The 26115-nt window shown below is 43.2% G+C and overlaps 1 protein-coding gene across 10 annotated transcripts in view; it reads right to left on the reverse strand.

Moving 5' to 3' along the window:
• Positions 1-516: 516 nt before the first annotated feature.
• The window catches only part of RAPGEF6 (Rap guanine nucleotide exchange factor 6), a 244713-nt gene continuing 219114 nt past the window's right edge, over positions 517-26115 (reverse strand). For 7 of the 10 annotated variants that reach the window (XM_053300758.1, XM_053300756.1, XM_053300752.1 and 4 more), the window contains 4 exons: positions 23938-24166; positions 19671-20185; positions 11701-12012; positions 517-8219 (listed from right to left, as the gene is read on the reverse strand). In XM_053300758.1, the coding sequence (XP_053156733.1) occupies positions 8194-8219; positions 11701-12012; positions 19671-20185; positions 23938-24166 (1082 nt within the window). In that variant the 3' untranslated portion in view covers positions 517-8193. The remainder of the gene's footprint in view (positions 8220-11700; positions 12013-19670; positions 20186-23937; positions 24167-26115) is intronic. The other 3 variants (XM_053300751.1, XM_053300760.1, XM_053300759.1) reach the window with 3 other exon arrangements.

The following is a 26115-nucleotide window of genomic DNA, read 5'->3' on the forward strand; positions in this document are numbered from 1 at the left end:
GTCACACTAGTGATTCTATTACAGTACTTCAAGACAAGAGCTTCTAAGCCTCATTGGACCCTGAAGCCTATACAAACTTGTTCTCCTTCTCTTGCTTTTGAGCTACCAGAAGGAAAGGCTCTCAAAGCCGAGATCTAGAAGCAAGAGGAAGTGATAGGATTGGTTGTACAACAGAAGTCAGCATTTTGGAGTTTCCTTAGTTCTCTAGAATGGCCGGAATCGATGATTGTTTTCCTTTCCAAGTCCCCCCGCTCCCCCAGTTGCTCACCTCTCCATGATGGAGCACAAGCTAGACCTGAGCACCAGATATCTTTGCTTTCTTATATGTAAGCTTAGAAGACATTGGTATTATTCCTTACCTTTCTGGAATTCTTCCAAAATGACAAGACAAAACAAAACAAAACACACTTACAAACAGTACTAACTGCAGTAGTGGATTTCTCTCTCATTAAAGGTGTTTGGACCCAAACTGTTCATGTGTGGAGGGAATAAATATCTGGTAAAAGGCAACAGTAATCCATATTAAGTGGGTAGTTTATTGGTTCTGACAACATTAGTAGATTGGATATTAAACAGTACTTTTAAACATTCTCTTAACCAAAAATATAACAAATATTTACAATCACTCAGTAAAAATACAAAAAAGCATACAGAGGCACTGTCTTTCTAAAAGACATAAGTGTAAGAGGTATCAAAAAATAGAAGACGGACATTGCTTGTTACAGAATACTTTACAATCACTGACTTGTGCAGTTACAATTGCTATCAGAATACCATTACAACTGTGCAGTTTTTTGCCCATATGCTCACATATGCAAAATGTCATTAATATCAAGCTAAACTGCATTCCATGTATATCTATATATATATAGAGAGAGAGAGAGAGAAACAAATTAAAGACAAGACAATGACGAGCACAACAGGAAGAAAGATAGACAAGTGAACCAGGCGTGGATTATTTCCCACCCCATTTTTAAGAAGTTGGCATTAAAAGCTTTATATCCAAGAGAAAGTATCCCTCTTTTCCTAATCAGTTTTTGACAGCAATTGGAACAACATTTAAGGAAATGTTTATGTAGCTGTGCTGTTGCCCACAAATAAAATAGTTGAGCAAAAAACGTTGAGTGGACCAGGTTTCATTTCTTCCATCTTACCTCTTCGGATGAGTTTAAAGAAGGGATTTTGTTCTACAGACAAATGCTTTGGGAGGCCCTGCCACTTATTATTATTTGGAATTGCCTCATTCTATGGCTAGATCCTGTCTTTCAAAGAGATTTTGAAGATCTAAATAAAAATGCTCTCTACAGCACAAAATTCTCCAACTTTAGCATAGAAAGGCATCTATAAAGGCTGACATTGTACCCTTCAGGTGAGACCATGATATTTTAGTATCTCTTAGGTGACAATGTATATCAGGCTAAGAAACATACATGTGAGAAAATGCACATCTCCAAATTAGTACTTTGAAAACATCCGTATACCTAGAGTAACATTTTTCTACCCTAATATTATGCACATTTTCACAACAGTTTGCCAAAAGTGTAAGTCCAGCAGCAAAATGCACTTACTGGTCAGTCAACTGGCAAGCATAAATTATGTACAGGTCACACATCTAGCTGTGCATGTTAAAAGACAGGCTGTTCTATTTCATATGGCTTCATGGAGGCATAAACTAATACTAGTTTGATGTTTGCTATTTCCAAACACTCCTCATATGCACAAGTTTCTGTCCTGTTTGGTTTGACACATTTTCCTCACAATATATTGCGAGAAAGAAGTATACAGCATAGCTGATGTGTACAAAGAGAAATTGACATTTCAAACCCGATAGAAGTCAAGATTGTAGAAGTTACATAACGTGGTCCAAAAGCACAGAACAAGCTCGTAATGTAATTCATCAATTAAATTTATGAATAGAAGTTGCATAAACAGCATGAAGCAGGATTAAGTCAAGTTTTAATATAAACTGATTAAAAATGGGAATGCTGTCTCTTTGTACCCACCCAATTTTGGCTGATGTCTCTGATCAATGTGATCAGTTGAGTTAAAAAAAAGTAAAGATCAAGATTAGAGCAAGGGCAGGTTGAGGCAACGCATTGTGCAAATCTGAAGCAGTCAAAAGAGCTCACTTATCCAGAGCATATTTACACAATATTGGCTCTATATTAGGAAAACACAATTAAGCAAGATGTGCCCTGGTTTCAAAACCAGTGTACTTAAAAACAGAGTATTACTGATTCTGTTGATATGGAAACACCAAATTCAAGGAGGTTCAATGGCTGGTTCAATGGACTTTTGATGAAGTACTTAGACCTTGAGGTTTTGTCAGTGACATGAATGTAAGGAGTATCAGGCTAATAAAGAGGAAAAAGGATTACCCTCAAGGGAGAAGGCTTTCCATACTTTAGTTTTCTTCCTACAGGAGGAAACAAATACATGAGGTTACGGAGGAATTGTATTATTGGCCCAAAACACCATATTTTCTGTTTGCAATTAAGTGCAGTTTAGTTCAGTTAAGCCACCCACAAGCTCAATTAATGCATTTATCAAGTGGTGCCTAACTGCTAAGGCTTGAGGTTTACAAGCTGTTTTTGGCAATTGTGGCTGCATTCTTAGACAGGCATAGCAAAACTGGGGGGAAATGCATTCACCACTGGAGGTGAAGCCAGTCAAGCTGGCTGTACAAGCAACTCACAATTTTAAACAGAAGAGCAGTTTGCCTATTCTTCCGGGCAGGCAGCTGCAGTAAGAACATCTGGCTGTGTGTGCTGTTCTCCTGCCTCTGCTATGGCTGTCTGGAGTTGTGGCCTATGAAAGAATCCAGCAGGAACGTACCCTATACAAGCCCCAATGAAATGAGTGGATGTTGCGCTACTGTGGAACACCCAGTGGGGTCTGTGTAGGGAAGTTTCACTGTGGCTTATACCTGTGTCAGTGTTATAATGTTGAAGTCATGGATGCCAACTTGAACTGGATTTAAATATTTCATTAAGGCCCTGTTTTCATAAGGCCTTGAAGCGGGGGTGGGGGGACACCAGCAAACTGATTTCTCACCTAGTACAGGTGGCCCTCATTACCCACAGTGTCACCTATCTGTGGTTGGGAAATATAGACCCAACCTTGTTATCTGCGGTATGGTGGTTTTGTGTATCCATGGTTTTTGGTGTGCCGTTTTATCCTTATATAGTCGTGTTCTTCCTGCATGTGCTCATGGATTGTGAGAGGAGTTTGGAGGAGGATGGAGGAGTGCTTTGGTCTGCATGTTTAGAGCTTTTTGTGCTTCAAAAAGACATTTTAAAGAGCATTTGGCAGCTTTGCGTAGCCTTTGATGTCCTTAAGGAGCCATTGAGCTAGAACCCTTTTGGAGATATTTCTGCGGAGCCTTTGCAAGCCTGTGGGAGCCCTTGGGAGCTTTTCTTGAGCCATTCCTGTGGAGTTTCTTGGAGGAGCCTCTTGAAGCATAGTGCAACCCTGGTAAGATGCTGATCATCACTTTAATAAATTTAATTTTAATTTTGATGTTTTATTTTTAATTAAAAATTCAATTCTAATCTTAATTACAGTATACTACTGTACTGTATAACTGTAGTTAATTTAAATTGCAATTAAAAACCAGTTGACTTTAAGTATCCACTAAAATTGCGTTTAAATACTGTATCTTGAAAAGTGATTGCAAATATTGTACAGTATCCACGGAAAATTGATTTCAAGAATTGTATCCTTTAAAATTGATTTTAAATATCCATTGCTCCTTCATCAGCAAAGAAGGAAGAACTGCTCTGGGTTTCAAGGCAGCCAAGGACTGCCTGACTTTGCTGGTATGTGGCAATGCTGCAGGGGACTGTGTGGTCAAGCCCATACTCCTGTACTGCACACAGAACTCTTGTGCCCTGAAAGGGATGGAGCCAGCTTCCATCTTCTGGAGAGTCAATAGGAGAGCATGGGTGATTGCAGAGCTTTTCTCTGACTGGGTGAACAAGTGTTTTCTGCATGAGGTGCAGAGGTATCTGGCCTCCAAGAACCTGGCCTTTAGAGTCCTCTTGGTGCTCGACAATATCCCTGGCCATCCTGAAACCCTGAAGTTTGGACACCTGAACTTGCAGATCATCTTCTTGCCGCCCCAAACCACCTCCTTGATTTAACCGATGGACCGAGATCTGATCACAACTTCCAAGTCATAGTACACTCGTGGCACCATGCTGGATTTCATGGAAGCTGATTTCCCTCTGTCTGTCAGCAATTGTGATGCTACAGCATAGCAGATGGCATTGAGAACACCATGGCATCCCTTGCAGAGATCAAATCCCACACATGGAACACAGTCTGGAAGAAGTTGTGGCCTGGGGGAGTCACCTCTTCATCTGCTGTAGCCATTCCCTCAGTAGCTGATGAAGTGGAGCACCATGGAGAAGGCCTGCAAGACATCCCATTAGGAGGAGTTGACTGAGGAAAACTTGGGAGGACATTATCCAGGCAGCTCCTGAGAGAGAGGAAGAAGAGCAGAAAGAGGAAGAGATGTGCCCCAAGCCCTTCTCTACAAAGGGGCTCTCTGAGATTCTGCAGTTGGGGACTGCCTTGACTGACAAACCGACAGCTGGGGACTGCCTTGACAGACTTGATCCCCTGATGGAGCGCAGCATCCAGTTCAAAAGGCAGCTGGAGGTTGCTTTGCAAACTATAAGGGCACTAAAGGACCATCACTAGGTACATTGAAAAAGTAGCTGCATCCACCACCACAGCTGCAGAGTCATAATTGGAAAGCAACACCTCCACTTTCCATGGCTTCGATGAGGAAGAGGATGACGACGATGACAATGTCTGCAGCAGGTCTGCCTCTGCTACCTGATCTGTGCTCCAAGCAGAAGACCAGAGCAGGAGTGCTGCAGATCCAGCGGTGGACTGAAGGAACTCCACTGCTTCTTAAACTTGACTCTTGCTGCTGAAGGCCAGAGACTGGAGAGAGAAAGATAGAGATGGGGTGCTGCAAACCCCAGCAGCAGAGTGAAGAAACTCCCGTGTGTGTTTATTTGAACTGGAGTCAGTTCTGTGCTGCCTCTTTAGCCAGCCTACCAACCAATCAGGCCAGGGATTGGTGCTGCTTGGTGTTGGACTTCAACTGTGGTGTGGGGAAACTTTGCAATTACGCAGTACTAGAGGTAACAGATCCCCTGATGGAGTGCTACTAGAGGAGCTAGGGGCCACTGTTCCAGGGCTCCTGAACCAACCCCCCCACCCCCACCCCCGCCGCCCCATTGACTTAAAGTTTCATTATTCACAGTTTTGTTATCTGTGGCTGTAGGGTGGAACGGAACCCCCATGAATAACAAGGGCCACTTGTATTTCCCGGACACTTAAGGCTATAATCTTGGTCAGCCAATTAAATGATGAATTAGGTAGCCTCTCCATTTCATCCTAGTCTTCACTGGTTTGTTGCTTAAAGTTACAAGAAGGCATCGAAGTAAGAAATACTGCAACTGGCACATAGAAATTTAGAAGAGGACACAAGTTCTTTCAACCTTCCAATTAGCTAGCACTGTCCTACATCAGTGGGTAATGCATATGGAAGGCTTCAGGGTCGTAATTTTATTTTTGGTACTTGTGTTTGGATCCTGCCAGTATATGCTGCATTTGCCTCTCACACAAAAGAAAATCTGAAAGCTCTTTATAACTTGAAGTGTAAAAATAAGTTATACTCTGAGGCACCTGTAAAACTGACAAAATTTCATTCTAGCTTTGATTGTAAACATTTACAATATTATTATTTACAAGTAAACTTGAAATATACATCGACACATTCATGTCCATTTATAATGTTTGACTGGGTCACCATCATGTGCTAGAGGAAGAAAACAAATGCAGATAACTCCAGTTTATCCATGTACTCTGGTTGGCTAAGTAAAGATGCAACCTCAGCTTACCTTGACTATAAATAATCACTTTGCTTTGTCCCTTAACTGTGAAGTGTGTGTGCACAAATGTGCACACGTGTGCATGAATGATACACATGCATTATATTCCATAAATGGCCAGGGACCCACACCTTTTGGCTAAGTTTGCCTTGGCAGCTATCCCAGATTTGGAGTCAACACCAGATTTTGGAGACAACACCAACCCTGTTCTTCCCTCAACCTGGGGTAAGTCTCATATCTAACAGTGCAACTCAAAAGCCTGACAATTTCAAAGATGAAGTCCTAACTTTCCTCCAGTGAAAGGCTGTAGCCTGAGAAAGATGGCACCCACAGTTGCATTGAGCTTCTGAGGTTCATCTTCCAAACATCTCTGAAACTCAGTGCGAAAGCAGAGATGAGTTTCCATGACCTGTCCTCAAGCCTGGAGAAAAAGAGGGAACTGATTTCTGCAGTCACACTGGGCTAGCCAAACACCTAAAAGCAGCAATGGTCTCACTGCTTCCAAGCAGTACATTTAGAGGAACAAGACCCGCTTTGTCTCTCACATGTGGTTGTCACTGGCGGGATGGGGAATGCATTTGTATGCCCTGTGTATGGCAATACACAACACGTTTAATTTCATAGGTGAATCTTAAGGGTGTACTACCTGATTTGTAAAGACCCTATACCTCAGGTATTTTCAGGGAGAAATGAGGGGTGATCTTGAGCCTGAAATACACAAACGCACTCCTGCTGAAAGTCCAGGGAGACGAGCAGACTACTCTGCAGAGCAAATATTCAAATTCCCAATTGCAGCAAATCTTGTGATAAGCAATTATTCTTGAAGACCAATACAAAACATATTTGCTTGTATCCTAAGTTGTCATGGTTGTGGAGAACCCTGACAACTTAACAGCAACTTAACTGGAGCCAAACTGTGCTGCGACTGAGTCCTCAACTTGTTTCCAAATATAAGGGTTAGCCTGGATCATGTGAAAGTTTACTAATGGAGAACATATCTGATCTGCTGCAAAACAAATCTCCAACCACCAAAGTAACTGCAACCAGCCTTCACATCCCAGATCAGAGGATGCCATTTCCAAGTAAATCTGAAGCCAGGAGCCCCTCATTTCAGAAATCAAGCACAGCAATGTACATAAACATGATGATGTTTCCCTTTTTAAAAGAACAGTAAGAGCCTTTCCCATGTCTGCGGCTCTGCTTGTAAGTTCTGAACACCTCCAGCTGGCTACTCTAACCTGATAAGTAAGCCTTGGAGTGGACACAATTTGCAAACGTAGGACACAATTCACACAGAGAGACATTCCCCTTGTACTTCTTGCACTCAGAATGACTTGCAGTAGAGAGGTTCCCCTGTGGATTGTGCTGTAAAATTCAACATATACCATGATTCACTTTGAGGGCAGGAAGAGGAATGTGGGAGAAAATGTGGCAGATCTTTCCTCAGTCATTTGACAGTTAAAAGGACAGTCACACGTACTTCACCAGTTTTAAAAGACAGGACCAACAGATGGCAGCATTCCACTACAGTATGCACATTAAAGCACACTTGATACACACCTCAGGGCTTGGCATTTCACCAGAGGTTGATGCTGTATTGTGTGCAAACCTCTAGCTGCACTCATGAACATCTAGTTCCCCTGAAGTCCAATTTGTTTAGCTAGTAAGACATTTTTTTAACACCTAGATAATTTGTTACCATACTTTCTTTGTAAAAGCATTCACATTAGCCAACCAGAGCATTCCCAAATACACTAAATGGGGAAAAAAATCTTATATAAACTCCAAATTAATAAATTACTCTTCAGATTGCTGCAGAAATTTCCTTGGTTTTGCTAAAAAGTTTCACAATTTCCATCAGTACATAAAATAACATTCTTCAACTGAGAGCTGTAATGGTCATATAGAAAATATTTGAGTGGAGTCTACCAAAAGTTTCCATAGATTTTCTACAGAAAACACTTCCAAGTTTCAGGTGGCCCCAATGCATTAGAAGTCAGGTCCTTTTGGATACTGATGTCTTGACCCAGAGGGCCAGTGCTCCCTGGACATAGCTGTCTCTGTCACAGACAAACAGTTTTCTTAGGCTGTGGTGCTGATCATGACAGACTGAAGTGAGTTCAACATTATGATCCAAAGAGGTTCATCATATTGTTCAGAATAGAGGCAAATGCAACATTTGAAGTCAATAGCAGCAAGCTGTCGGCTACAGCTGACAGAATTGTACAATTCCTTCTTCTGATGTTACTATGCCTCGAGGCAATTTTCTCAGGAAGCAAAAAGGCTAGACTGCTGATACTTGCTCATCTTCTGTGAAACAAGAAAAACACTGTAAATAGTCTGCTGCAAAGAATGCCACGAACATACAGTCTATTGAGTCAATGCACTGGCCCCAACCACACTCGACCTACAGCAATTCTGTAGAAACTGGGTTTTGCTACCCCTTAGCATTCTCCCCCCCCCGCCTCAATCTAATCCAGTAACTATTTTCTATACTGTTATCCTCATTGACTACTACACTTTATGCTTTACAGCAGGGGTTCTAAAAGCTTTTGATACTGTGACCCCCTAAAATAATATATAAAGCTACGTGATACCCCTCACTCCATGATTAAAGCTACAGGCTGACTTCCTGACTAGTGAAGTGTAGACCTGAAACGTGTCACTGCGGGTCAAGCAATGTGTTTCCAATCCAGCAGAGTGCTTCCGGGGCATGGGCAAGCTTCAAGAGCAGAAGAGTACCTGTGCTTTGGAAGCATGTGGCTAGTGCTCTGTTGCTGTTATGAGTGCCCACACTTGGTTATTTGGGATGTCAGCCATTGATTTGATTAGGCAGAGATAAATAAAGCACATTTACCTTTTAAGTGAGGATGAGCTTGCTTGCTTCTCATTTTTCCCCCAAACCTGGGCTTTATGTTTGAGACCACCAATCTAATTTCAGCCTCCAAGCTATTAACAGGTAGTTGCTCTTTATAGCAGCAACTGCTGAAAACTCTGATTCACATAAGTTGGAATCAAGCAAAGGGAATCAGTATTTCCCTAGGTTTTTTCAATTTTTATACTCTTGTTTGCACACTAATACAACATTCTGGAGGATACATTTCCCTGGCCCTTCAGCCAAAGAAGTGTCATTGGTGTGCCTGCCCTTGGTTTTGAGAGTGGCAGAGGAACCAAGTGGCTGTTGACTTCTCTTTCCTCCTCCTCCCTGTTGTCCCTGACTGTTTCAACACCTAGGACGTGTCCGATAAGGTCCCTGCCCTCCGGGTAGCTCCCTCCTGATTTGGGACCTCCAGTTTGAGAACCCCTGCTTTAGAGCATGTAAATGAAACTGGAAGAAAGGAGTTTCAGCAAATAATATATGTTCATTTGGTCATGAGTAGGATTTTAAATTGGAAATGAGTCAGTCGTGTGTGAATGACAGCTCTGTGGCTGCATCACTACTTAGGAGGATGCTTTTCTTCAGAAGCTCCCCATGTCAAAGTAATAAGCTAGCTTAAAAAAAACCCCACTTCTTGGATAATCAATGAGGCATATGTCCTACTGCTTGAAAATGAATAAAACATCTCTTTGGATCAGATCCAAAGGTTGGAGAGTGAACCTGGTCCCCCTCCCATTGGACCGTGGGAAATTTATTATCAAAACAAGGGTTAAAAGTCATATGAAGCTTGGAACCTTTATAAGGTTTGAATTATGGACCAAGACTCAGAATTGCACAATTAGTTGTGTGGACCCAAAGGTGGGCATAGGCTTGTGATTCACAGACCTTCTCCCCAACCTCTCCATGCCACACAGCCAACTGCAGGTTCAAGGCGGTAATATGGAACTCAATCATGGTTTGCAAGTTCACATAAGGAGTGTCCATGGAGTGTGGTTGTTTGTATGTTGGACTATGGGAAACTTGGATTCAAGTTCCCACTCAGGCATTAAGTTCACTGGGCAAAGGTGGGCCAGGCACTTATTTGTCTGCCTAAACGTATCCCACAGGAATGTTGGGGGGATAAAATGTGTGTGCTTGTGGTGGGAGAGAGCCCTGTGTGCTACCCTGTGCTTTTTAGAAGGAGAGGGTGATAAAAATATATAATAAATAAAACAGAGAGTACAATGCAGGGCTAAATTTGAATCATTTTGCATTAGAAATCAAGACATGCATCTTAATGTGTTAATTTTGGGGCTCTTCTGCATCTAAGTCATCAAGATGACATATTACAGTATCACCAGACAGAGGTCTAGGTCACCCCTGCTAACTGAACAAAGAGGCACCTTTTAAAAGTGGCGATTCTCTGTATTGAGCAGGGGGAGAGTAACTGGCCCTCTCCATCCCAGCACAGCATCCCTCCAGTGGAAGCTGCTGGTGTGTACCTTGTGTTTCTTTTTTAGATTTTGAGCCCTTTGGGGACAGGGAGCCATTTTTTAAAATTTATATCTACAGTTATGTAAACCACTTTGGGGACTTTAGTTGAAAAGTGATATATAAATCTTTGTCGTATTCGTAGATCCCTTACAGAAATATGCACACATGGAATATAGTTTGATGAGAGATAAGCATCATCATCATCATCATCATCATCATCATAACACTACTCTATGATATTCACTTCTGCATCCTCTTGTCAGAGATCACAGTAATGTGATTATAGCACCATGACAAGAGGCTTCAAACAACAGTAGAATGCTTTTAAAGGCAAGGGAGCATGTCAGATCAAATGGGTCCTGAAATCCAGCTTTTGTAAAAGGACCCTATTAGAATTACAGAACATTTCCATTCATATCCCCATATTTAACAAACATAGTTAACATACTATGGTTAACAGTTAACATACAAAATAGCCATGCCAAGCAACCCATACTGGCGGACATCAGAAGAAAGACTGCAAATGAAATGCAGTACAAATGCCTATTTTTATTATGTACATAGAAAAGAGAAAAAGGAAAGCATCCGCATGCAATTCCTTTTAAACTGTCACAAATTTCCAAATTAAGCTTTTTTGGAAGATTATTGCTGAAGGGTCAAAGTTTCAGAACAAAGCATCAGTGTGGCCCAATTACTGGGTCCCTATGGGTTCAATTTTTCCGACCAAGCCATTTCTTGGGGCTCACAATTCTTGGCCATAAATCATTAAAACCTCCACCGTTTTTCATTCTGATGCACATTCTTTTCCAAACCTGAAGGGTGGAAACCAAGGAGTACTGATTGTGTGGCCATGACTTAAAACCATACCCTGTTACAGTTTTAACTGTATGGAGAGCCAGTCCTCTCTATGCTCTGGTCATGTGGTATGCCAAGCCTTATCATGTGCCTCCAACTTCTGTGCAGTGTGTGCAAAAATGCTCAGCTCACTGCATAAACTGAACCTCTCCACCTTGTCAGACCTGCCTCATCGGATTTTAGTCACCAAGCAGTTTCCACCTTGCAATTTACATGTAGCTACTTCAGTGCAGTAGATAATGTCTGATACAAAAAGCAACCTCTAAAAGACTCTCTTGGAGAGTGTTTCTAGTTCCTAGGGATAAAAGGTCTGGACCCCTCTGCTCCACAAGTTCAGAGCAACTGCTTTACACTTATGTTTGATATAAACATGCAGTTAATATTTTGTGCAATCACTCTTGTTAGATTTTGAGGATTATTCATTTTCTCAATAAGCATTTGTAAAATCATGTTCAAAGAAGGGGGAAAACAAAACATTGATTCACATACAAGCTGATCTTTGTGAGATAAGACAACGATTTGCCAGAATGACAACGATTACACACCAGTTTACCAAATAGCTATCAAATGAGATCTTTAACATACCATCCTCTTCACTATTTGCGTCAGTCATATCTGCTAGCTTAGGATGGGACGGCTGCCGACTATGCCACTGAGGCATCTTCTTTGGAAAACACGCCACAGGTTCGCTACTCAGAGGAGCAGATGAGAGCCTAGAGAGCTTGCTATGCAGCATCTTTGATCTCTGCACCGCCACACTATAGTCTGGAGGTTTTAAGTGTGGGTGGTAAGGTGATCCTTCCTTTATGTCCGCTAAAGAAATCCCCATATATCCTGGTGGGGTGGGCGGTGGTTCCCTATACCTATTGTCCTCTTTAGATGAGGTGACACAGTACACTGGCACAAGAAATAAGCAATGGAAATGTTAATGAAAGAAACAAATGGGGGGGAAAGCATTTAAAAAAACAGTGAAATGTTACAATGGCTAAATCGAAAACTGATAAACAAAAGATAAATGCAGAATCACCTGTTATAAATGTCACTGGCAGAATTCTAAACATTAAACTACTGGAAAAGCCAGTACAGCAGCAGGATTACTAGATTCAAAGAAGCTGAAGCAGTGCTTGGAGCGTCCTCTGATTCTAAGTGCTTGCAAATATGCAGATAGCAACAGAAATGGCTATAAATCTGCACTTCTGCAACACATTCTATTCCAGTTCCACAGAGCCTCTGCAAGCTCAAGAAAGAACAGCAAATCATATGGGAGGACAAAGAAGTTCCATTTTAGAAACAGAAAAGAGGAAAAGGAAACGGGGGGAAAAAACCAAAATCTAAAAAGTTATAGTTGAACTAGCAATGCACTTAAGTAGGGATATGTAAAAATATAAAAAGAAATAGAAATAAGAAATAAGAAGCCCAGATGTAGCTTTGCTAAATCTTCGCATAAAACATTCTTAGCAGACAACTTTAAGAGCAATGTTCAATATATGTCCTATTTGACTAAGCAGAAACTTTATCTCTAGCTTTTAAAAACCCCTTTCAAGAAAAGCAGTCTGATTGGTTCTGCAGTGTTGTTGGGTTTTTTAAACCTAATTTTGGGTGGTCATACAGACTGAGTTCAGAGGAAGAGTACACAACTGAATAGTTGTGGCTGTGGTGGTGAGAATAAATGCACTTGGGAAAGGCCCTCCCAGCCCACCTCAGGACATCTGTACCAAGGGCCAGCCCACAGAACATGGAGCCAGAACAGTTTGACACACAGAAAGGAAAATATGCCATCCACCAAATGCTTTGCTCTAGTGCTTTTCTTCAGTGCCAAGTCTGTGGCTCAAGGTGACTTCTATTCTATATATGTGCTGAGATACCATTTTTGTTTTATGGATGTACTAATTCCAATTATTTTCAGGAGGAATAACTTACTTTATTAGTAAAAACTGTTCTTAGAAACATATAATTTCCATTATGCTTTCAGTAATAAAGAGAGGTAAAGTTAAAGTATGCCGCCAAGTCAATTTTGACTCCTGGTGCCCAAGGAGCCCTGTGATTTTCTTTTGGTAGAATACAGGAGGGGTTTACCATTGCCTCCTCCTGCGCAGGATGAGATGATGCTTTTCAGCATCTTCCTATGCTGCTGCTGCCTGATATAGTACCAGTGGGGATTCAAACCGGCAACCTTCTGCTTGTTAGTCAAGCATTTCCTCACTGCGCCATTAGATGGCTTTATTCAAGACCAAACATACAGTATGAAATGCATTCTTCAGTAATATCACCCCTGATACTGTCACCATCAACATGACAGAAATGGTTACTGCCACATAAATTCTAGGATTCAAATGCATAATCTGTCCTTAGATCAATATCTGTTGGTTTAAGAATATGCACACTTTCATTTTGAGAAATGTAGCTGTTTCTAAACTGCAGAGTACTGTTTGTGACCAACACAAAATTATTTTTCCTCCTAAACTACATTGACCATCACTGGGAGATAAGACAATTTTTATAATCCTGAACCAGTGGATTCTAACAATACTACTGGCTAAGGTACTTTTAAAAAACAACGACCCAAAAACTAACTCATGGGCTTGTTTTGGTTTCCTAAAAGGGATCTGACTGGTCACATCAGAAAATGATCCAATGACAATTAGGGTCATTATATGATATGCCCTGAAAAGTGAATCAATTTTGTTGTTCCCCAAATCTGAGGAACAATTAATTCAAATTGCACAGTCTGCCTGATGGAGGAGGTTGTTGGGTTTTTTTGGAAAGGTTTTATTCTCCTACACGTACAGATATCCATTACTACAGATAACCTGTTGCGTAGCTCTTAGCACCAGCAACATTACTGGCAATCCCTACTGAATCCCAACCATTAATCTTTGCCTTCAGGGCTCAACAAACCCCAAGTGCCCGGGGCACAAGACAACTCCGGAATTTAACAGTGGCACCTAAAGACTACCAGCTCAATTACTGCTTCATAGCAATTCCCCTCCCTGAGCCAGAATCCACAGTCACCACTCCTCCTCCTCCTCTCCACTGCCATACTGACCTTCCGGCCTAATTTTTCCCCTCGCCTCCTCCTGGGTGCACCTTCAGCTTCACCATGTAGGCAAACAGGCTCCCTTTCCTTTTTGCATGGTGCAGCCCTGCAAGAAGCAGCCAGACTGCAAAAGCAACAGTTGTTGCTCAGTGCAGGCAGGCAGGCAAGGCTCTAGTGCTGGAGGGGGTGGCAGGGCACACGACGCACTGAGTGCCACAGCTTTAGAGCAGGAGGAGAGATGGCACAAGAAGGCCAGCTGAGCCAACTATCAGGCTTCCTGCTGCTCTGCAGAGAGGAGGGAGTGCTGGGCTGTGCATTCTTAACCCAGCTGGGGAGATGGCCACTACCCCTTGGTCCTTCCCCTGCGGCCTCCTGCAGCAGGCTCCGACATCCACCACGGCTGCTGCTCCAGCTTCACGTACACTGTCCCATTGGTGTTAGCATCACTGCTGCTTGGGCAGCAGCAACCGGCTCCCTCCCTCCCTCACTGGCCTGCCCACTGCCACCATCAGCTCCCCAGCACTGCACTTTCCTGTTTTCTCTCTCTCCAGGAAAGGCACCGATGGGTCGCGGGGTGCATGAAGGAGGAATAGCAGCAACAGTGATAGCAATGGAAGGTATCAGAGTATGCCTTGGGAGGGGAAAGTGGGCAAGAAAACTTTCAGGGCAGGGGATTTCTTACCCAAGGTAACTGGTCACCTCCACTTTAGACAATTTTGTTGAAGTGGAGACAGACAGATGTGAACACTTTCCCCATGGAAAGACTTTCTTCCACCTTACCCTATATCTATCTATATATGCACAAGATCTGTCTCTCTACCCCACTTCTCTGTTGGCACCAGTCCTCATGACTAGCATGTTGAGAGGTATAGTTATTTAATAAAATCTTTATCTGTCCCAGGCATTGTAAGTATGTTGTAAAGGGGATAACAAGAAGCACATTTGCCTTCCCCATACACAATGTCTGTCACCAAGTCCAATAATTTTGTCAAGCGTTCATTGTCAGGCCCTTACATTTTTGGCTACTAGGTCCAAAGAAAATTTATCAAGGCCTACATGCCTTAACTAGAATTATTGTATTCCCTGTCTTAAGATTTACTTGTTTTCACTTTCCTCTGTATTTTTCTTATTCTAGAAGTATTCAAATTATCTTAAGTTAAAGTAAGGTAAAGTTGCGCCGTTGACTCAGTGTTGACTCCTGGCGACTACAGAGCCCTGTGGTTGTCTTCGGTAGAATGCAGGAGGAGTTTCCCACTGGTTTTTCCTGACAGCTAGACAAATGATATTAACCTCTGAATGTACAGTCATCCAAATCAGTAACACAAGGATTCCTCCAGATAAGAAGCTATGGATATCAACTTGGGACTCTTTCAGTTGGCATCTAAGTATTACATTTATGCAGGAACATCACTGGAAGAAGTGCATCCATATGACTATGACTACCCTATTTTGCTCCAACATTATAACATTATACTAGTCAGGTCATCCCAAATGGTTTACTACTACTACTACTACTACTACTACTACTACTACTACTTCTTCTTCTTCTTCTTCTTCTTCTTCTTCTTCTTCTTCTTCTTCTTCTTCTTCTTCTTATTCTTATTATTATTATTATTATTATTATTATTATTTTATTATTATTATTATTATTAATTTGATTTCTATACCGCCCTTCCAAAAATGGCTCAAGGCAGTTTACACAGAGAAATAATAAGCAAATAAGATGGCCTTCTGTCCCCAAAGGGCTCACGATCCAAAAGAAACATAAGATAGACACCAGCAACAGTCACTGGAGGTGCTGTGCTGGGCGTCCTCTGGCCACTTAGTCCTCTGGTCATCTACCATATGTGCAGTTCCACCATTTGGCTAGTGAAAAAAGCTGACACAGTAGCAACACAAGAACTGGAAATCAAAAGTAACCTCATGGTAGTCTGTTATATTTCCAGGGGAAAGGCAAGTGAAGTAAGGAATTGAGGTGCACAGGTAAAGTGTGCCAAGTTTCCAAAAATTTCAGCTGCAATCCTATGCACCACACACTGAGCACAGAGGGACTTCTTTCTAAGTTGGAAGTAAGTCCCATTTTGGTCTAGAAGTTTATTAGTACAGTATGCTGTACTAATGGCTGCAAATCACACCCATGGGCAACAGAAGGTTTGCCAGCTGGGAAAGCTATTCTGAAACATCTAATTTCTGGAAACAAGCCAGAGAACTGAAAGCTAGAATTCTTATTGTTAAGCTGGTATTATACGTACAAATCTGAGAGACAACCTTTAGCCTGTTAAATTAAATTAAATGGTGAAAAAAACTAGAAGCAAGTCTTTGGAAAATCCCGTGATAGAATCTGAAGGTGGTGCTTTGCAAGTTTGTTTCAATTTTCTCGCTTACATTTCTGAATGGTTCTTTCTAATGCATTGCTTATTGCTACAGGCCTAGGAAAATATATGCAAAGCAGACTGTTGGTAAAATGCCATAACTGATGAAAAAGGCATGGATGGTTTGGAACTATACGAGAGAATGTTTGACTGGGTGGAAAATTACTGGGATTTACATAGATGAGTGGCTTCCCATCTCCCACAACTGAACCTAAAATCTGTTTGTCTTTTCCTTAGAGCAGAGAAGGAAAGTAATGTAATTCAAGGCCTCCACACCCTATGGGGTGATATGAGGAGAAATACTCCCGGATATTAAAATTATGTCCCCTAGCAATTTTTATAATTTACTTTATTCCACTTGCATTGTACCTCTTGGCAATTACTTTATCAGAAAGGTGTTTATTCCAGCTTTAATCTTGCTTTGTTTAATTTTGAATTTTGGGAATCCTGTTTACACTGGCACAAAGTGAATTCAAACTATAAGGAGAAAGGGGAGAAATGGAGTAGTTGCTAGAGCAGTGACTCTCAGCTTGTGGATAGTGAGCTCACCTTCTTTTGTCTGCAGTGAGGCCCCTCTGCCTCTTATTTTGACATGTCCCCTTTCATAGCCAGTACCAAACTTGAATTCTATTGGGAGATTTTGATATGGCTAAAAGTGGTCAGCAATATAAAATTGTTCCTGCAATGACACACACTTAAAATATGCTTTGAAGATCAAAGCAACAGGATTCAGGATGCCCCTTGCTTAATCTAAATGATCACAAACAGCTTCTCATGTCACGAAGGTAGCAAAAGGATCAAAGCCACAACTAAAAGCCCAGCTCACCAGAGCATAACAAGCAATCTTCCCTGTAGGGCTTCCAAATACTGAAAATCTACCGTTTCTAGAGGACATGCAAGCAACTTCATGTCAAAAGGTCCCAAATGATAAAAACCCCTCTCTCTCCTCCTATATCCCTATATTTTGTATTATAAGGCAACCCAGCACATTGTCAGGAAGACACTAGTGTCAGAGCATGAAGGACTCCAGTGTAAATGCTGCTGGAGAACTATACTGAATAGATGCATGGCTGGGAATCCAAGGCAATCTATTGTGAGCAAATATATGGATATGTGATCATCTCTCATAGAATGGCTCAGTGGTAGGAGGATGAGATGTGTAGTGCCAGTTGAGGATGAAGAGCATGGAGTTGAAGGAAGAGAATGCAGATAGTATCTAGAAGCAGAGAGCACCATGCACTGGAAAGTGTAAGCAAGAGGCAGAGGCATCTGGGAACTCTAATGCATCTTATCACCATATCTACAGTGTTGGAAATGGCCACTATTATCACAGAAGAAGAGTATGGAGGGGAGTTGTTGGAGTCATCCTCTTTAGGGAATTTCTTGACTGAAACCGACCCTCGTGAATACATGCACATGTGTTTGTCAAAGGGCTGTCTTATCTTGGCAAGACCGTAGCCTTCAAGGAAAGCTCCATTAAGCTGAAGCGTTTAAAACTGCAGCTCCTACCAGTGATAACAAGGCTATTACTCTTTACCCAAAGTCAGGAATAACCAGGTCTCATGTGAGCAGATTTAGTTGGCCTATGACCAACACATGATGGGGACTATGGCTGTCTTAAATTTCAAGGGGAAAAGCCTAGCCCGAGCTCTTCCTCCTAAACCCAAGGCAAACCCCAATGATAGCTTTTGGTGCACAGGTTGCCTGAATAGCTCAGCCAAACTCTGCCCCCAGCTTATCAGATCTTCTTTTCCTTGCCATCACCCAGCCATTCCTTCCCTCCTATTACTCTGCAGCAGCCATTAGGGATCTGAGGAAGACAAAGTTGCGTTGGAAAGAACAAGCAAGGCTATGCCTCCCAAGGACTGGCACTTTGGGCGTCATGGGATGGGGGTGGGGGGGCTTTGTGATGAGTAAGACAGCTGAGCAGAGGGAAGGAGTCTCCCCCTCTCTCCTCCTCTGTCCTGTCCCCCTCCAACCATGATGTGATAGAGGTAACCATTTGTATATTTCTACAACTGAACATTTCTACATACTTCTCTGGCCACCGCATTGCTTTGTGAGGGAAAATGTAAACAATTTGAATAAACCATTCCAAATTCTATCAAAACGGATAACTTAGTTTTCAATGTCTGAAACAAGGACATAATCTAGTCCACATTTCCACATGAATCTGTCTGCTCATAGATCTCTTGCAAGAGCGAACTGCCCTATTCTTTTCATTTAGAGACAGCAAGCCAGTTACTGGCGGTTTTCACTAAAACAAGTAACAGCAGCCCTTGCAGTAACAGCAGCCTTTGCAGGCCAAAGATTTTGGTGTGCACACTGGGGCTTCTGCTCCTATAGCAAGTCACCAGGCCACTGAATTTATATAGCTAACTTTTGATGGGGGCGTAAATAAAGCATGTCTGTGTAATAGTTTCTCTTAGTAGATCTATGCTATATAAAATCTTCAGTTTCATGGCTTGATTTTCCTTCAGTTAAAAACCACGAGTTACATATGTTCTTCCTTTTGGTAAAACAATATTCACACTGTGCACAAAGTTAAGACTTCATTGCAGGCCATATTTTCCAATCCCAGTAATATGACTTCTTGACCCAGAATACTACCAACCCTTCCTAGGATAGTAAGGATTTGGATAATGGCCAATTTGAGGGCAGTGCGAAATGACAATCAAATTTTTTCTTTCAGTCTTGCAAGTGAGGGGAGCAGGCAAGATTTGTTGTTGTTTTACTGGGGAGAACTACTCAGCCTGGATTTGTTCACCAGACACTTCCTGCTCCAACTTGGTGACAGGCAGGAGAATGTATACGAGTGCAAGAGGACAAATTCTTATCAGAAGGAAAAATTCAGGGAGTCTCACAGAAAGTAAAGAGGTCACATGGAAGTTTCATTCGCTTGTTCCATAAACCTCTTCCCTTCCCTGTAAGGCAGTAAAAAAAAGTATGCTTACATCCCAACTTCCATTCTCACAAGGAGGCTTGGAAACACTTCGTCTGAGGATTAATTTGATTGAAAACATGTGCACCAGCTAGATCTTAACATGCAACCCAGTGCCCAGATCTGCTGATGTCATTCCTTAACAGCTTAATAACATGATACGTAACAGATGTGGAAGCTTTCAGGGGCTTTCAACTTGGCTTACCTATGAGGCCTCTTTCCGTACTTGAAGTGACCGTTTTGTAAGCTGTATCACTGCTTGCTTTCGAGTCCAAAACTTCAGCTTGCTCTGCTGTTAAGCTGTCAAGTCCTCTTCGTTTTATAGTCCCGTAGTTTGCTTCATACGTGTCAGATAGAGAACTTGAAGAAGCCCAGCTTTGCCGAGACTGATCGAAATCCATGCCAGCTTTTGATTGCCTGCTGCTGTTTGAATGAGTACTGGATTGCAAATGAGTCTCTTCGGGACAGAAACTTGATGATGGTTCCACTTCAGCAATGGTTCTTTCTAAATGTGTGTGGCGGTAAGAGTTTAAGTGGTCCCATCCTTTTTGGTTTTGGATATTTTGGAAGTTATCATGAGAACTACTTGAGCAAGAGGTCCAGCTTCCACGACCACTATCTGCTGCTTCTATTGTGATATGCTCATGGGAAATCTCCTCAGTACTCATGGAAGATGGTACAGGCAACCCTCGCATCACTGAAGCTCTAGGAAGTGGCCAACTGCATTTGAAGACAACACAAATTAGGAAGGAAACAAAAATGTTAGTGAACAGAACATTCAAGCAGCCTGGGTGTCAACAACAGCCAAAAACGGCTTGTAAATGTGTCTTTGCCCTTTTACTCCATGTAAAAATATTTTACATGTGAGCACATAGAGCAGTCTGCAGAGTCCCCAGAATTTTTAGCCTACTTTCTAGTAGCCTTGTGAGATAAACCAGCATTCTGTTTGCGTGTGTCCGTCCACATCCCCCCATATCAGCTTTACAACGCCTGGACCAATATGACTCAAATCAGGAACAGGTTATAGGGACACCATAACAATGTAGTTTGTGATGATGTCACCCACCCTGATCCAAGATGGCGAACACATAAACTTTTGAGATGCAAGTGGACTAATTTGTGAACCGCCTAACAAATTTGAACCAAATTTGCTACAGCTGTAGGGACACATAGGGACACCTCAATGGTGTAGTTTGTGATGATGTCATCCACTCCAGTTCAAGATGGCAGCCATGTGAACATTTGAGGTGCAAGCGGACTAATTTGTGGACTGTCTAACCCATTTAAACCAAATTGGGTACAGTTTCAGTGAGTGACACACAGGGACACCTCAATGGCATAATTTGTGGTGATGTCATCCATACCTATTCAAGATGGTGGATGCGTAAACTTTGGAGGCACAAGTGGGCTAACGTGTGAGCTGCTTAACTGATTTGAACCAAATCTGCTACAGCTGTAGGGACACATAGGGACACCTCAATGGCGTAGTTTGTGATGATGTCATCTACCCCAATCCAAGATGGTGGACACGTTAATGTTTGAGGTGCAATCTAACTTGTGGATCTCAATTTGCACCAAATTTAGAACAGATGTAGAGACAGTGAAAGAAAGTAGGCTGATTAGTTCTTACTAGAACAACTTGTTTAAAAATACTGTATGCTATTCAATTTACAGTTCAACATGGCTGAGTATGTGATTACATATTAACTATTGAGCCCCTGGTGGCGCAGTGGTAAAACTGCCGCCCTGTAACCAGAAGGTTACAAATTCGATCCTGACCAGGGGCTCAAGGTTGACTCAGCCTTCCATCCTTCCGAGGTCGGTAAAATGAGTACTCAGAATGTTGGGGGCAATATGCTAAAATCATTGTAAACCACTTAGAGAGCTCCGGCTATAGAGCGGTATATAAATGTAAGTGCTATTGCTATTGCTATATTGCTTTTCAGTTGGTTTTGTTTGCACTGAAGCAATCTCTCAAGTACAGATTCCTCATATCCATCCAATACCATATTAATTTGCATGGCATTAGAGTGTCATTCCGCTGGTTTGTTCTTCCCATTCTCTCCACACAGCAATATCTCCACACAACAATGGTTTCCATATTATTTCCTGGCCCACACCCATTCTCTCAAATCAATAATCTCCCATGAAAATCATGGAGTCACACACCCACAATTATACCCATTTGTGAACAAATTCCAACATTTTAGTCTCAAGGCAGTTTCCTATCTTGAACAGGCATCAGCTACAAAACCTGCACTATTGAACATGTAAACCAATTCTGACAAGAAAGAATGGACAAGCAAGAGAAATGAGTATGCAAAGGGCTCTCTTAAAGAGTAGCCACAAGAAGACTTGATTTCTATGACTCTCTCTTAGCAACGTTTTCTGTCCACATTGGCCCAATGACATGGCCTGAAGGCATGTGCTGCAGTAACCTTGTTGAAGCTAAGGAGGTTTCGATCAGGCCAGTGCCTGGAAGGGAGACTGTGCTGCCTTAAGTTCCACAGATGAAAGATGGATTCTAATAACTAAAATGGGGAACTTTGCTCCTCTTATATTTTAACTGATGTATCACTATGTCTTCAGGGCAGGCAATCCATGTGCCTCAAACAGGTGCTAAACTGAGCAAAAACATTGTGCGGATGAGGTATCGACAAACATAGGGTGCTTCTGATGCGGCACACTGCCCAGAAAGATGGTAGAAAACCTTGACAATCGTAAATATTTCATTTGCATTACTGAACTGAGAGTAGCTTATTTCAGAATCAGCCACTGAAATGATTTATGTAGATGTACCCAATACGTAGTCCAATGAAATACACCTTTTAAATATAGAGGACTGTGGCACTGACTCCACCAATAGTGCGACATGAACTGAATATGCCTGAAATGCTATGTCAAATAAAAGTGGACTGGTAAAGGCACTCAGGCCCCAGAGGTTTGTCCTGGCAGCAATCTTCTCTTATAATAGAGGCAAGCAGGTTTCTGACAATGTGCCTTAGGCATAAGGCTGGAAGCAAGTTTCCTACTTGCTAGCACAATCATTAAAATACTGTCACGAAACAACTTGCCCTTGCTATACATTAAACAGGAAAGCATTTCACTAGCAAGTCTTTTTAGGGTTTCCCAGGATAACATCTTTGAACAGCCAATATCTAGTGCTAGTGGAAATTTATTTATATCTCACTGCCTTAATGCATTTTCTTGCAAGTGCATTAATATACCAATTTAAGATCTACCAATGCAGGAAAAAACATTGTCTGTTTAAAATTCTAATGTGAGATTCCTGTGCGGAGAGTGTACCTGCTTCTCTTTTAAAGTGCAGAATGCTTTTCAGAGGGATAATACCACCTGCAAGAATGATTACAGCATCCTCTATAATAAAGAGCCAGGGTGTGCGCCCGTGTCTCTGCACCCGTGTCTTCCTCGGCCGTTCTGGGCATGCGCGGAGCGCATGCCCAGAACATCCGAGGAAGATACGGCCGCAGGCACCAGGCGGCCATGTTGAGGAGAGCGGCGGGCCGAGAACGGCCTAAGGGGAGGGCAGAGGCGGAGGCGGCGGGTCCAGCCCGGCCGTGGAGGCCGGCCGCAGAGTGAGCCGACCGCTGTTGGGAGCGGGGAGCAGCTGGGCTCGCTCCGGCCGAGCCGCTCTCCGAGGCAGAGCGGCAGCTGCTCTCCGGTGCAACCCCGGCCAGCTAGGGGTAAAGCGAGTGAGCGAGTGAGCAGAGTGGAGTGCCGGCTGAACAATAATAAGCTGCTGCCAGCTCCTCCCGCTGCCGAGTCTGATGGACGGACTGGCTGACTAGCTACGTGGGGGGGGGAGGAGTGAAGAGGCTGGGGGGCTCTCAGGCGCGGAGCGAGCCAGCCAGCGAACAGCGGCTGGGCAGCAAAAGTGGAACGAGCCAGAGCGGCGGGCAGAAGAAGCGAGCAGCGCACGGCGGTGGATGCTTTCCACAGCCGGGGGTTGTTGGTGGCGGCAGCGGCCAGCGACCATTGGAAGTGCCGCCGCATGGGGAGGAGGGAGACAGGCGAGGCTCGGCCACCGTGCGTGCCCTTCAGTAGGCCGTGCCCACAGACCCCCTGCCTTCAAATTCTCTTTTGCTTTTGTTGGGTTGTGCTCCTTGGGACTAGCCCGGCCACCCCTTCAGGGCTGGGGTTGGCCCTAGGCTCCAAGTCGCCAGGAGAAGGAAAGGAGTAGTCTTGCACAGGAATATAGGAAGCTGCCATAGACTGAGTCAGACCCCACCTCTTCAAGCGCCCGTTAATGTAACGGGCTCAAAGTTACTAGGGGAAAGGGGAGCAAAGCGGGGACCATGCAGAAAGGGAGCAAAGCAGGGACTATGCGGGACGCAATAGTGGTCTACTAGCGCCCGTTAATTTAACGGGCTTAAGGTTACTAGTAGGCAATAAATGGCTTCAATGTAAAACCCTCTTGCAATTTTCTTGTGCATCATTCAAGCACCCCTTACCCAGTGCAAGGCTGGCTGTATTCACAGGATGGTTGAGGGTGCTCTTTCCTTTCCACGGCTCCTACAGAATCCACTACCACAATGGCCTGAGGCAAGCATCTCTCATCCTGGAGGGCTGCAGACATGGAGTCTGCGGAGCAGTTGCTCACAATGCTGGACCGTGAAGAGATCTCACTGTGGCTGGAATCCGAGAAATTCTCAGATTTGGCAGATGGTATCAAGGCATAGCCTAAAGATGACAGGAGGAGAGAGCAAATGTAAAGGAATGCAAACAACTTACTCAAAACCTAGCTAAGCAGCAAAGCACAGTGGCCTATATCCAGATGAATGATGTGCAAGGGCTGTGCGACCCTCCCGATCATGGGAGCTCTCATCATAGATACGGCACTTCCCTGTTCAGACAACGCCGCTCTAAGCCTCAATGGTGGGGTGCAATGGTGACCGATGGTCGGGGGCAGGACTTCTGACCTGTTTGTGCAGGTCTACAAGGTTCCAGTGGTGTTTTTGGAAAGCATCTGAATAGGGCTTCAGCTTCCTCCTCCCTGCAAACCATGGCTCCCCGGCTATAAGAATGAGCCTGGGAGAGCTACAAACTCACATTTGGTCCTCCTGTTCTCAAAACAGGGAGGAGGAAAGAATACTTTACTTCCAGTTTGAAGTAATCCAGTTCTGCAATACATCTGAATTATTTCAATGCACTGTCAAGGTGCAAACCAGGATGCAGACGCTGGTCTGTTTTTAGTTTTTTGAATTTTCATGTTCATATTGCCTTTTCAAAAGAATGTGCCCCACCTTCCTTGTGCACATCGTATTTGCCCTGTCTCAGAAAAAGCATAAGAGTGGGTTTCTGGCTTGTGCGCTTCTTCCTGACCCTTCACAAAACATAATGCCTGCATTGGGGCACACCATGTTTATTTGATTCAGGCATTAGCTTTACACATTATGGGGATGAGTAGATGGGAAGCCTGGGCCCCGCTACAATACAGCTGCATGTAGAAGTTGGGGCAAAGAAGCATTCTAATGGCCAGGTGGAGAATGAGGTCTTTTTCATTTCAGACTGTAGGTGGAAGAAAGTCAGGTTGCTTACCTGTAACAGTGGCTCTTGTCGTGGTCCATTGTCCTCCACACTTTGGATGCCTACTTCTGCATAGACAGGACCTCAGAAGCTTCTAGAACTGTAAGCTATAAGCTTTTTGGCAGTAGCCCCGCCCCATGGTGTAGTGGTTAGAGTGCTGGACTAGGACCGGGGAGACCCGAGTTCAAATCCCCATTCAGCCATAAAACTAGCTGGGTGACTCTGGGCCAGTCACTTCTCTCTCAGCCTAGCCTACTTCACAGGGTTGTTGTGAAAGAGAAACTCAAGTATGTAGTACACCGCTCTGGGCTCCTTGGAGGAAGAGCAGGATATAAATGTAAAAATACAAAATACATACATACATATAGCCCCTCACAGATTACCTCTCTCAGTCCCTGACCGCTGTGACCATACATAACCACTACAGTAGTGAGGGAGGGCCGTGTGAAGGACAATAGACCACTATAAGAACTCCTGTCACAGGTAAGCAACCTGACTTTCTTGTTGGTGGTCCTATTGTCCTCCACACTTTAGAGATTAGCAAGCTATTTACCAGGATAGCGGGAGAAGAGGGCATCTACTGAAGAACTGTGTTGGGGATTGCTGTTCCAAACTGTGAATGGGCTCTTAACCTGTTGTCCAAAGCATAGTGGTGCATGAAGGACAAGGGTCCTTTCCATGTTGCTGCCCGGCAGATGGCATCTCATGGAATTCCATGGAGGTAAGCCATAGAAGTCATCACTGCACTTGCAGAATGCGTTCTAATGGAGAGCAGTAGTGCCTTCTTAGCAAGTATGTAGGCCTGTTTGATGGCAGATGTGATCCAGCATCTCCCAAGGAGTTGCATCCTTGGCCCGTTCCACTGCAGAACTGTGTGTATTGTTTGTTTTCCTCGGTACCAAAAATGTCTATGTGTGGATGATTCTGTCTGTTGAAGAGGCTGACAATCTCTGGCAGGAGACTTGTTTTCCTTTGTTTCTCCCAACAAAGGAGGTCGACTAATGGAATGGCCAAGTATGATGAAGATAAAAGGACAATGTATGTTTCACATCCAGGGTATGCCAAGCGCGTTCTTCATCTGAAGACTGAGGCAAAGAAGACCG

This window comes from Hemicordylus capensis, chromosome 2 (genome assembly GCF_027244095.1).
Source record: "Hemicordylus capensis ecotype Gifberg chromosome 2, rHemCap1.1.pri, whole genome shotgun sequence".
Lineage (NCBI taxonomy): Eukaryota > Metazoa > Chordata > Lepidosauria > Squamata > Cordylidae > Hemicordylus > Hemicordylus capensis.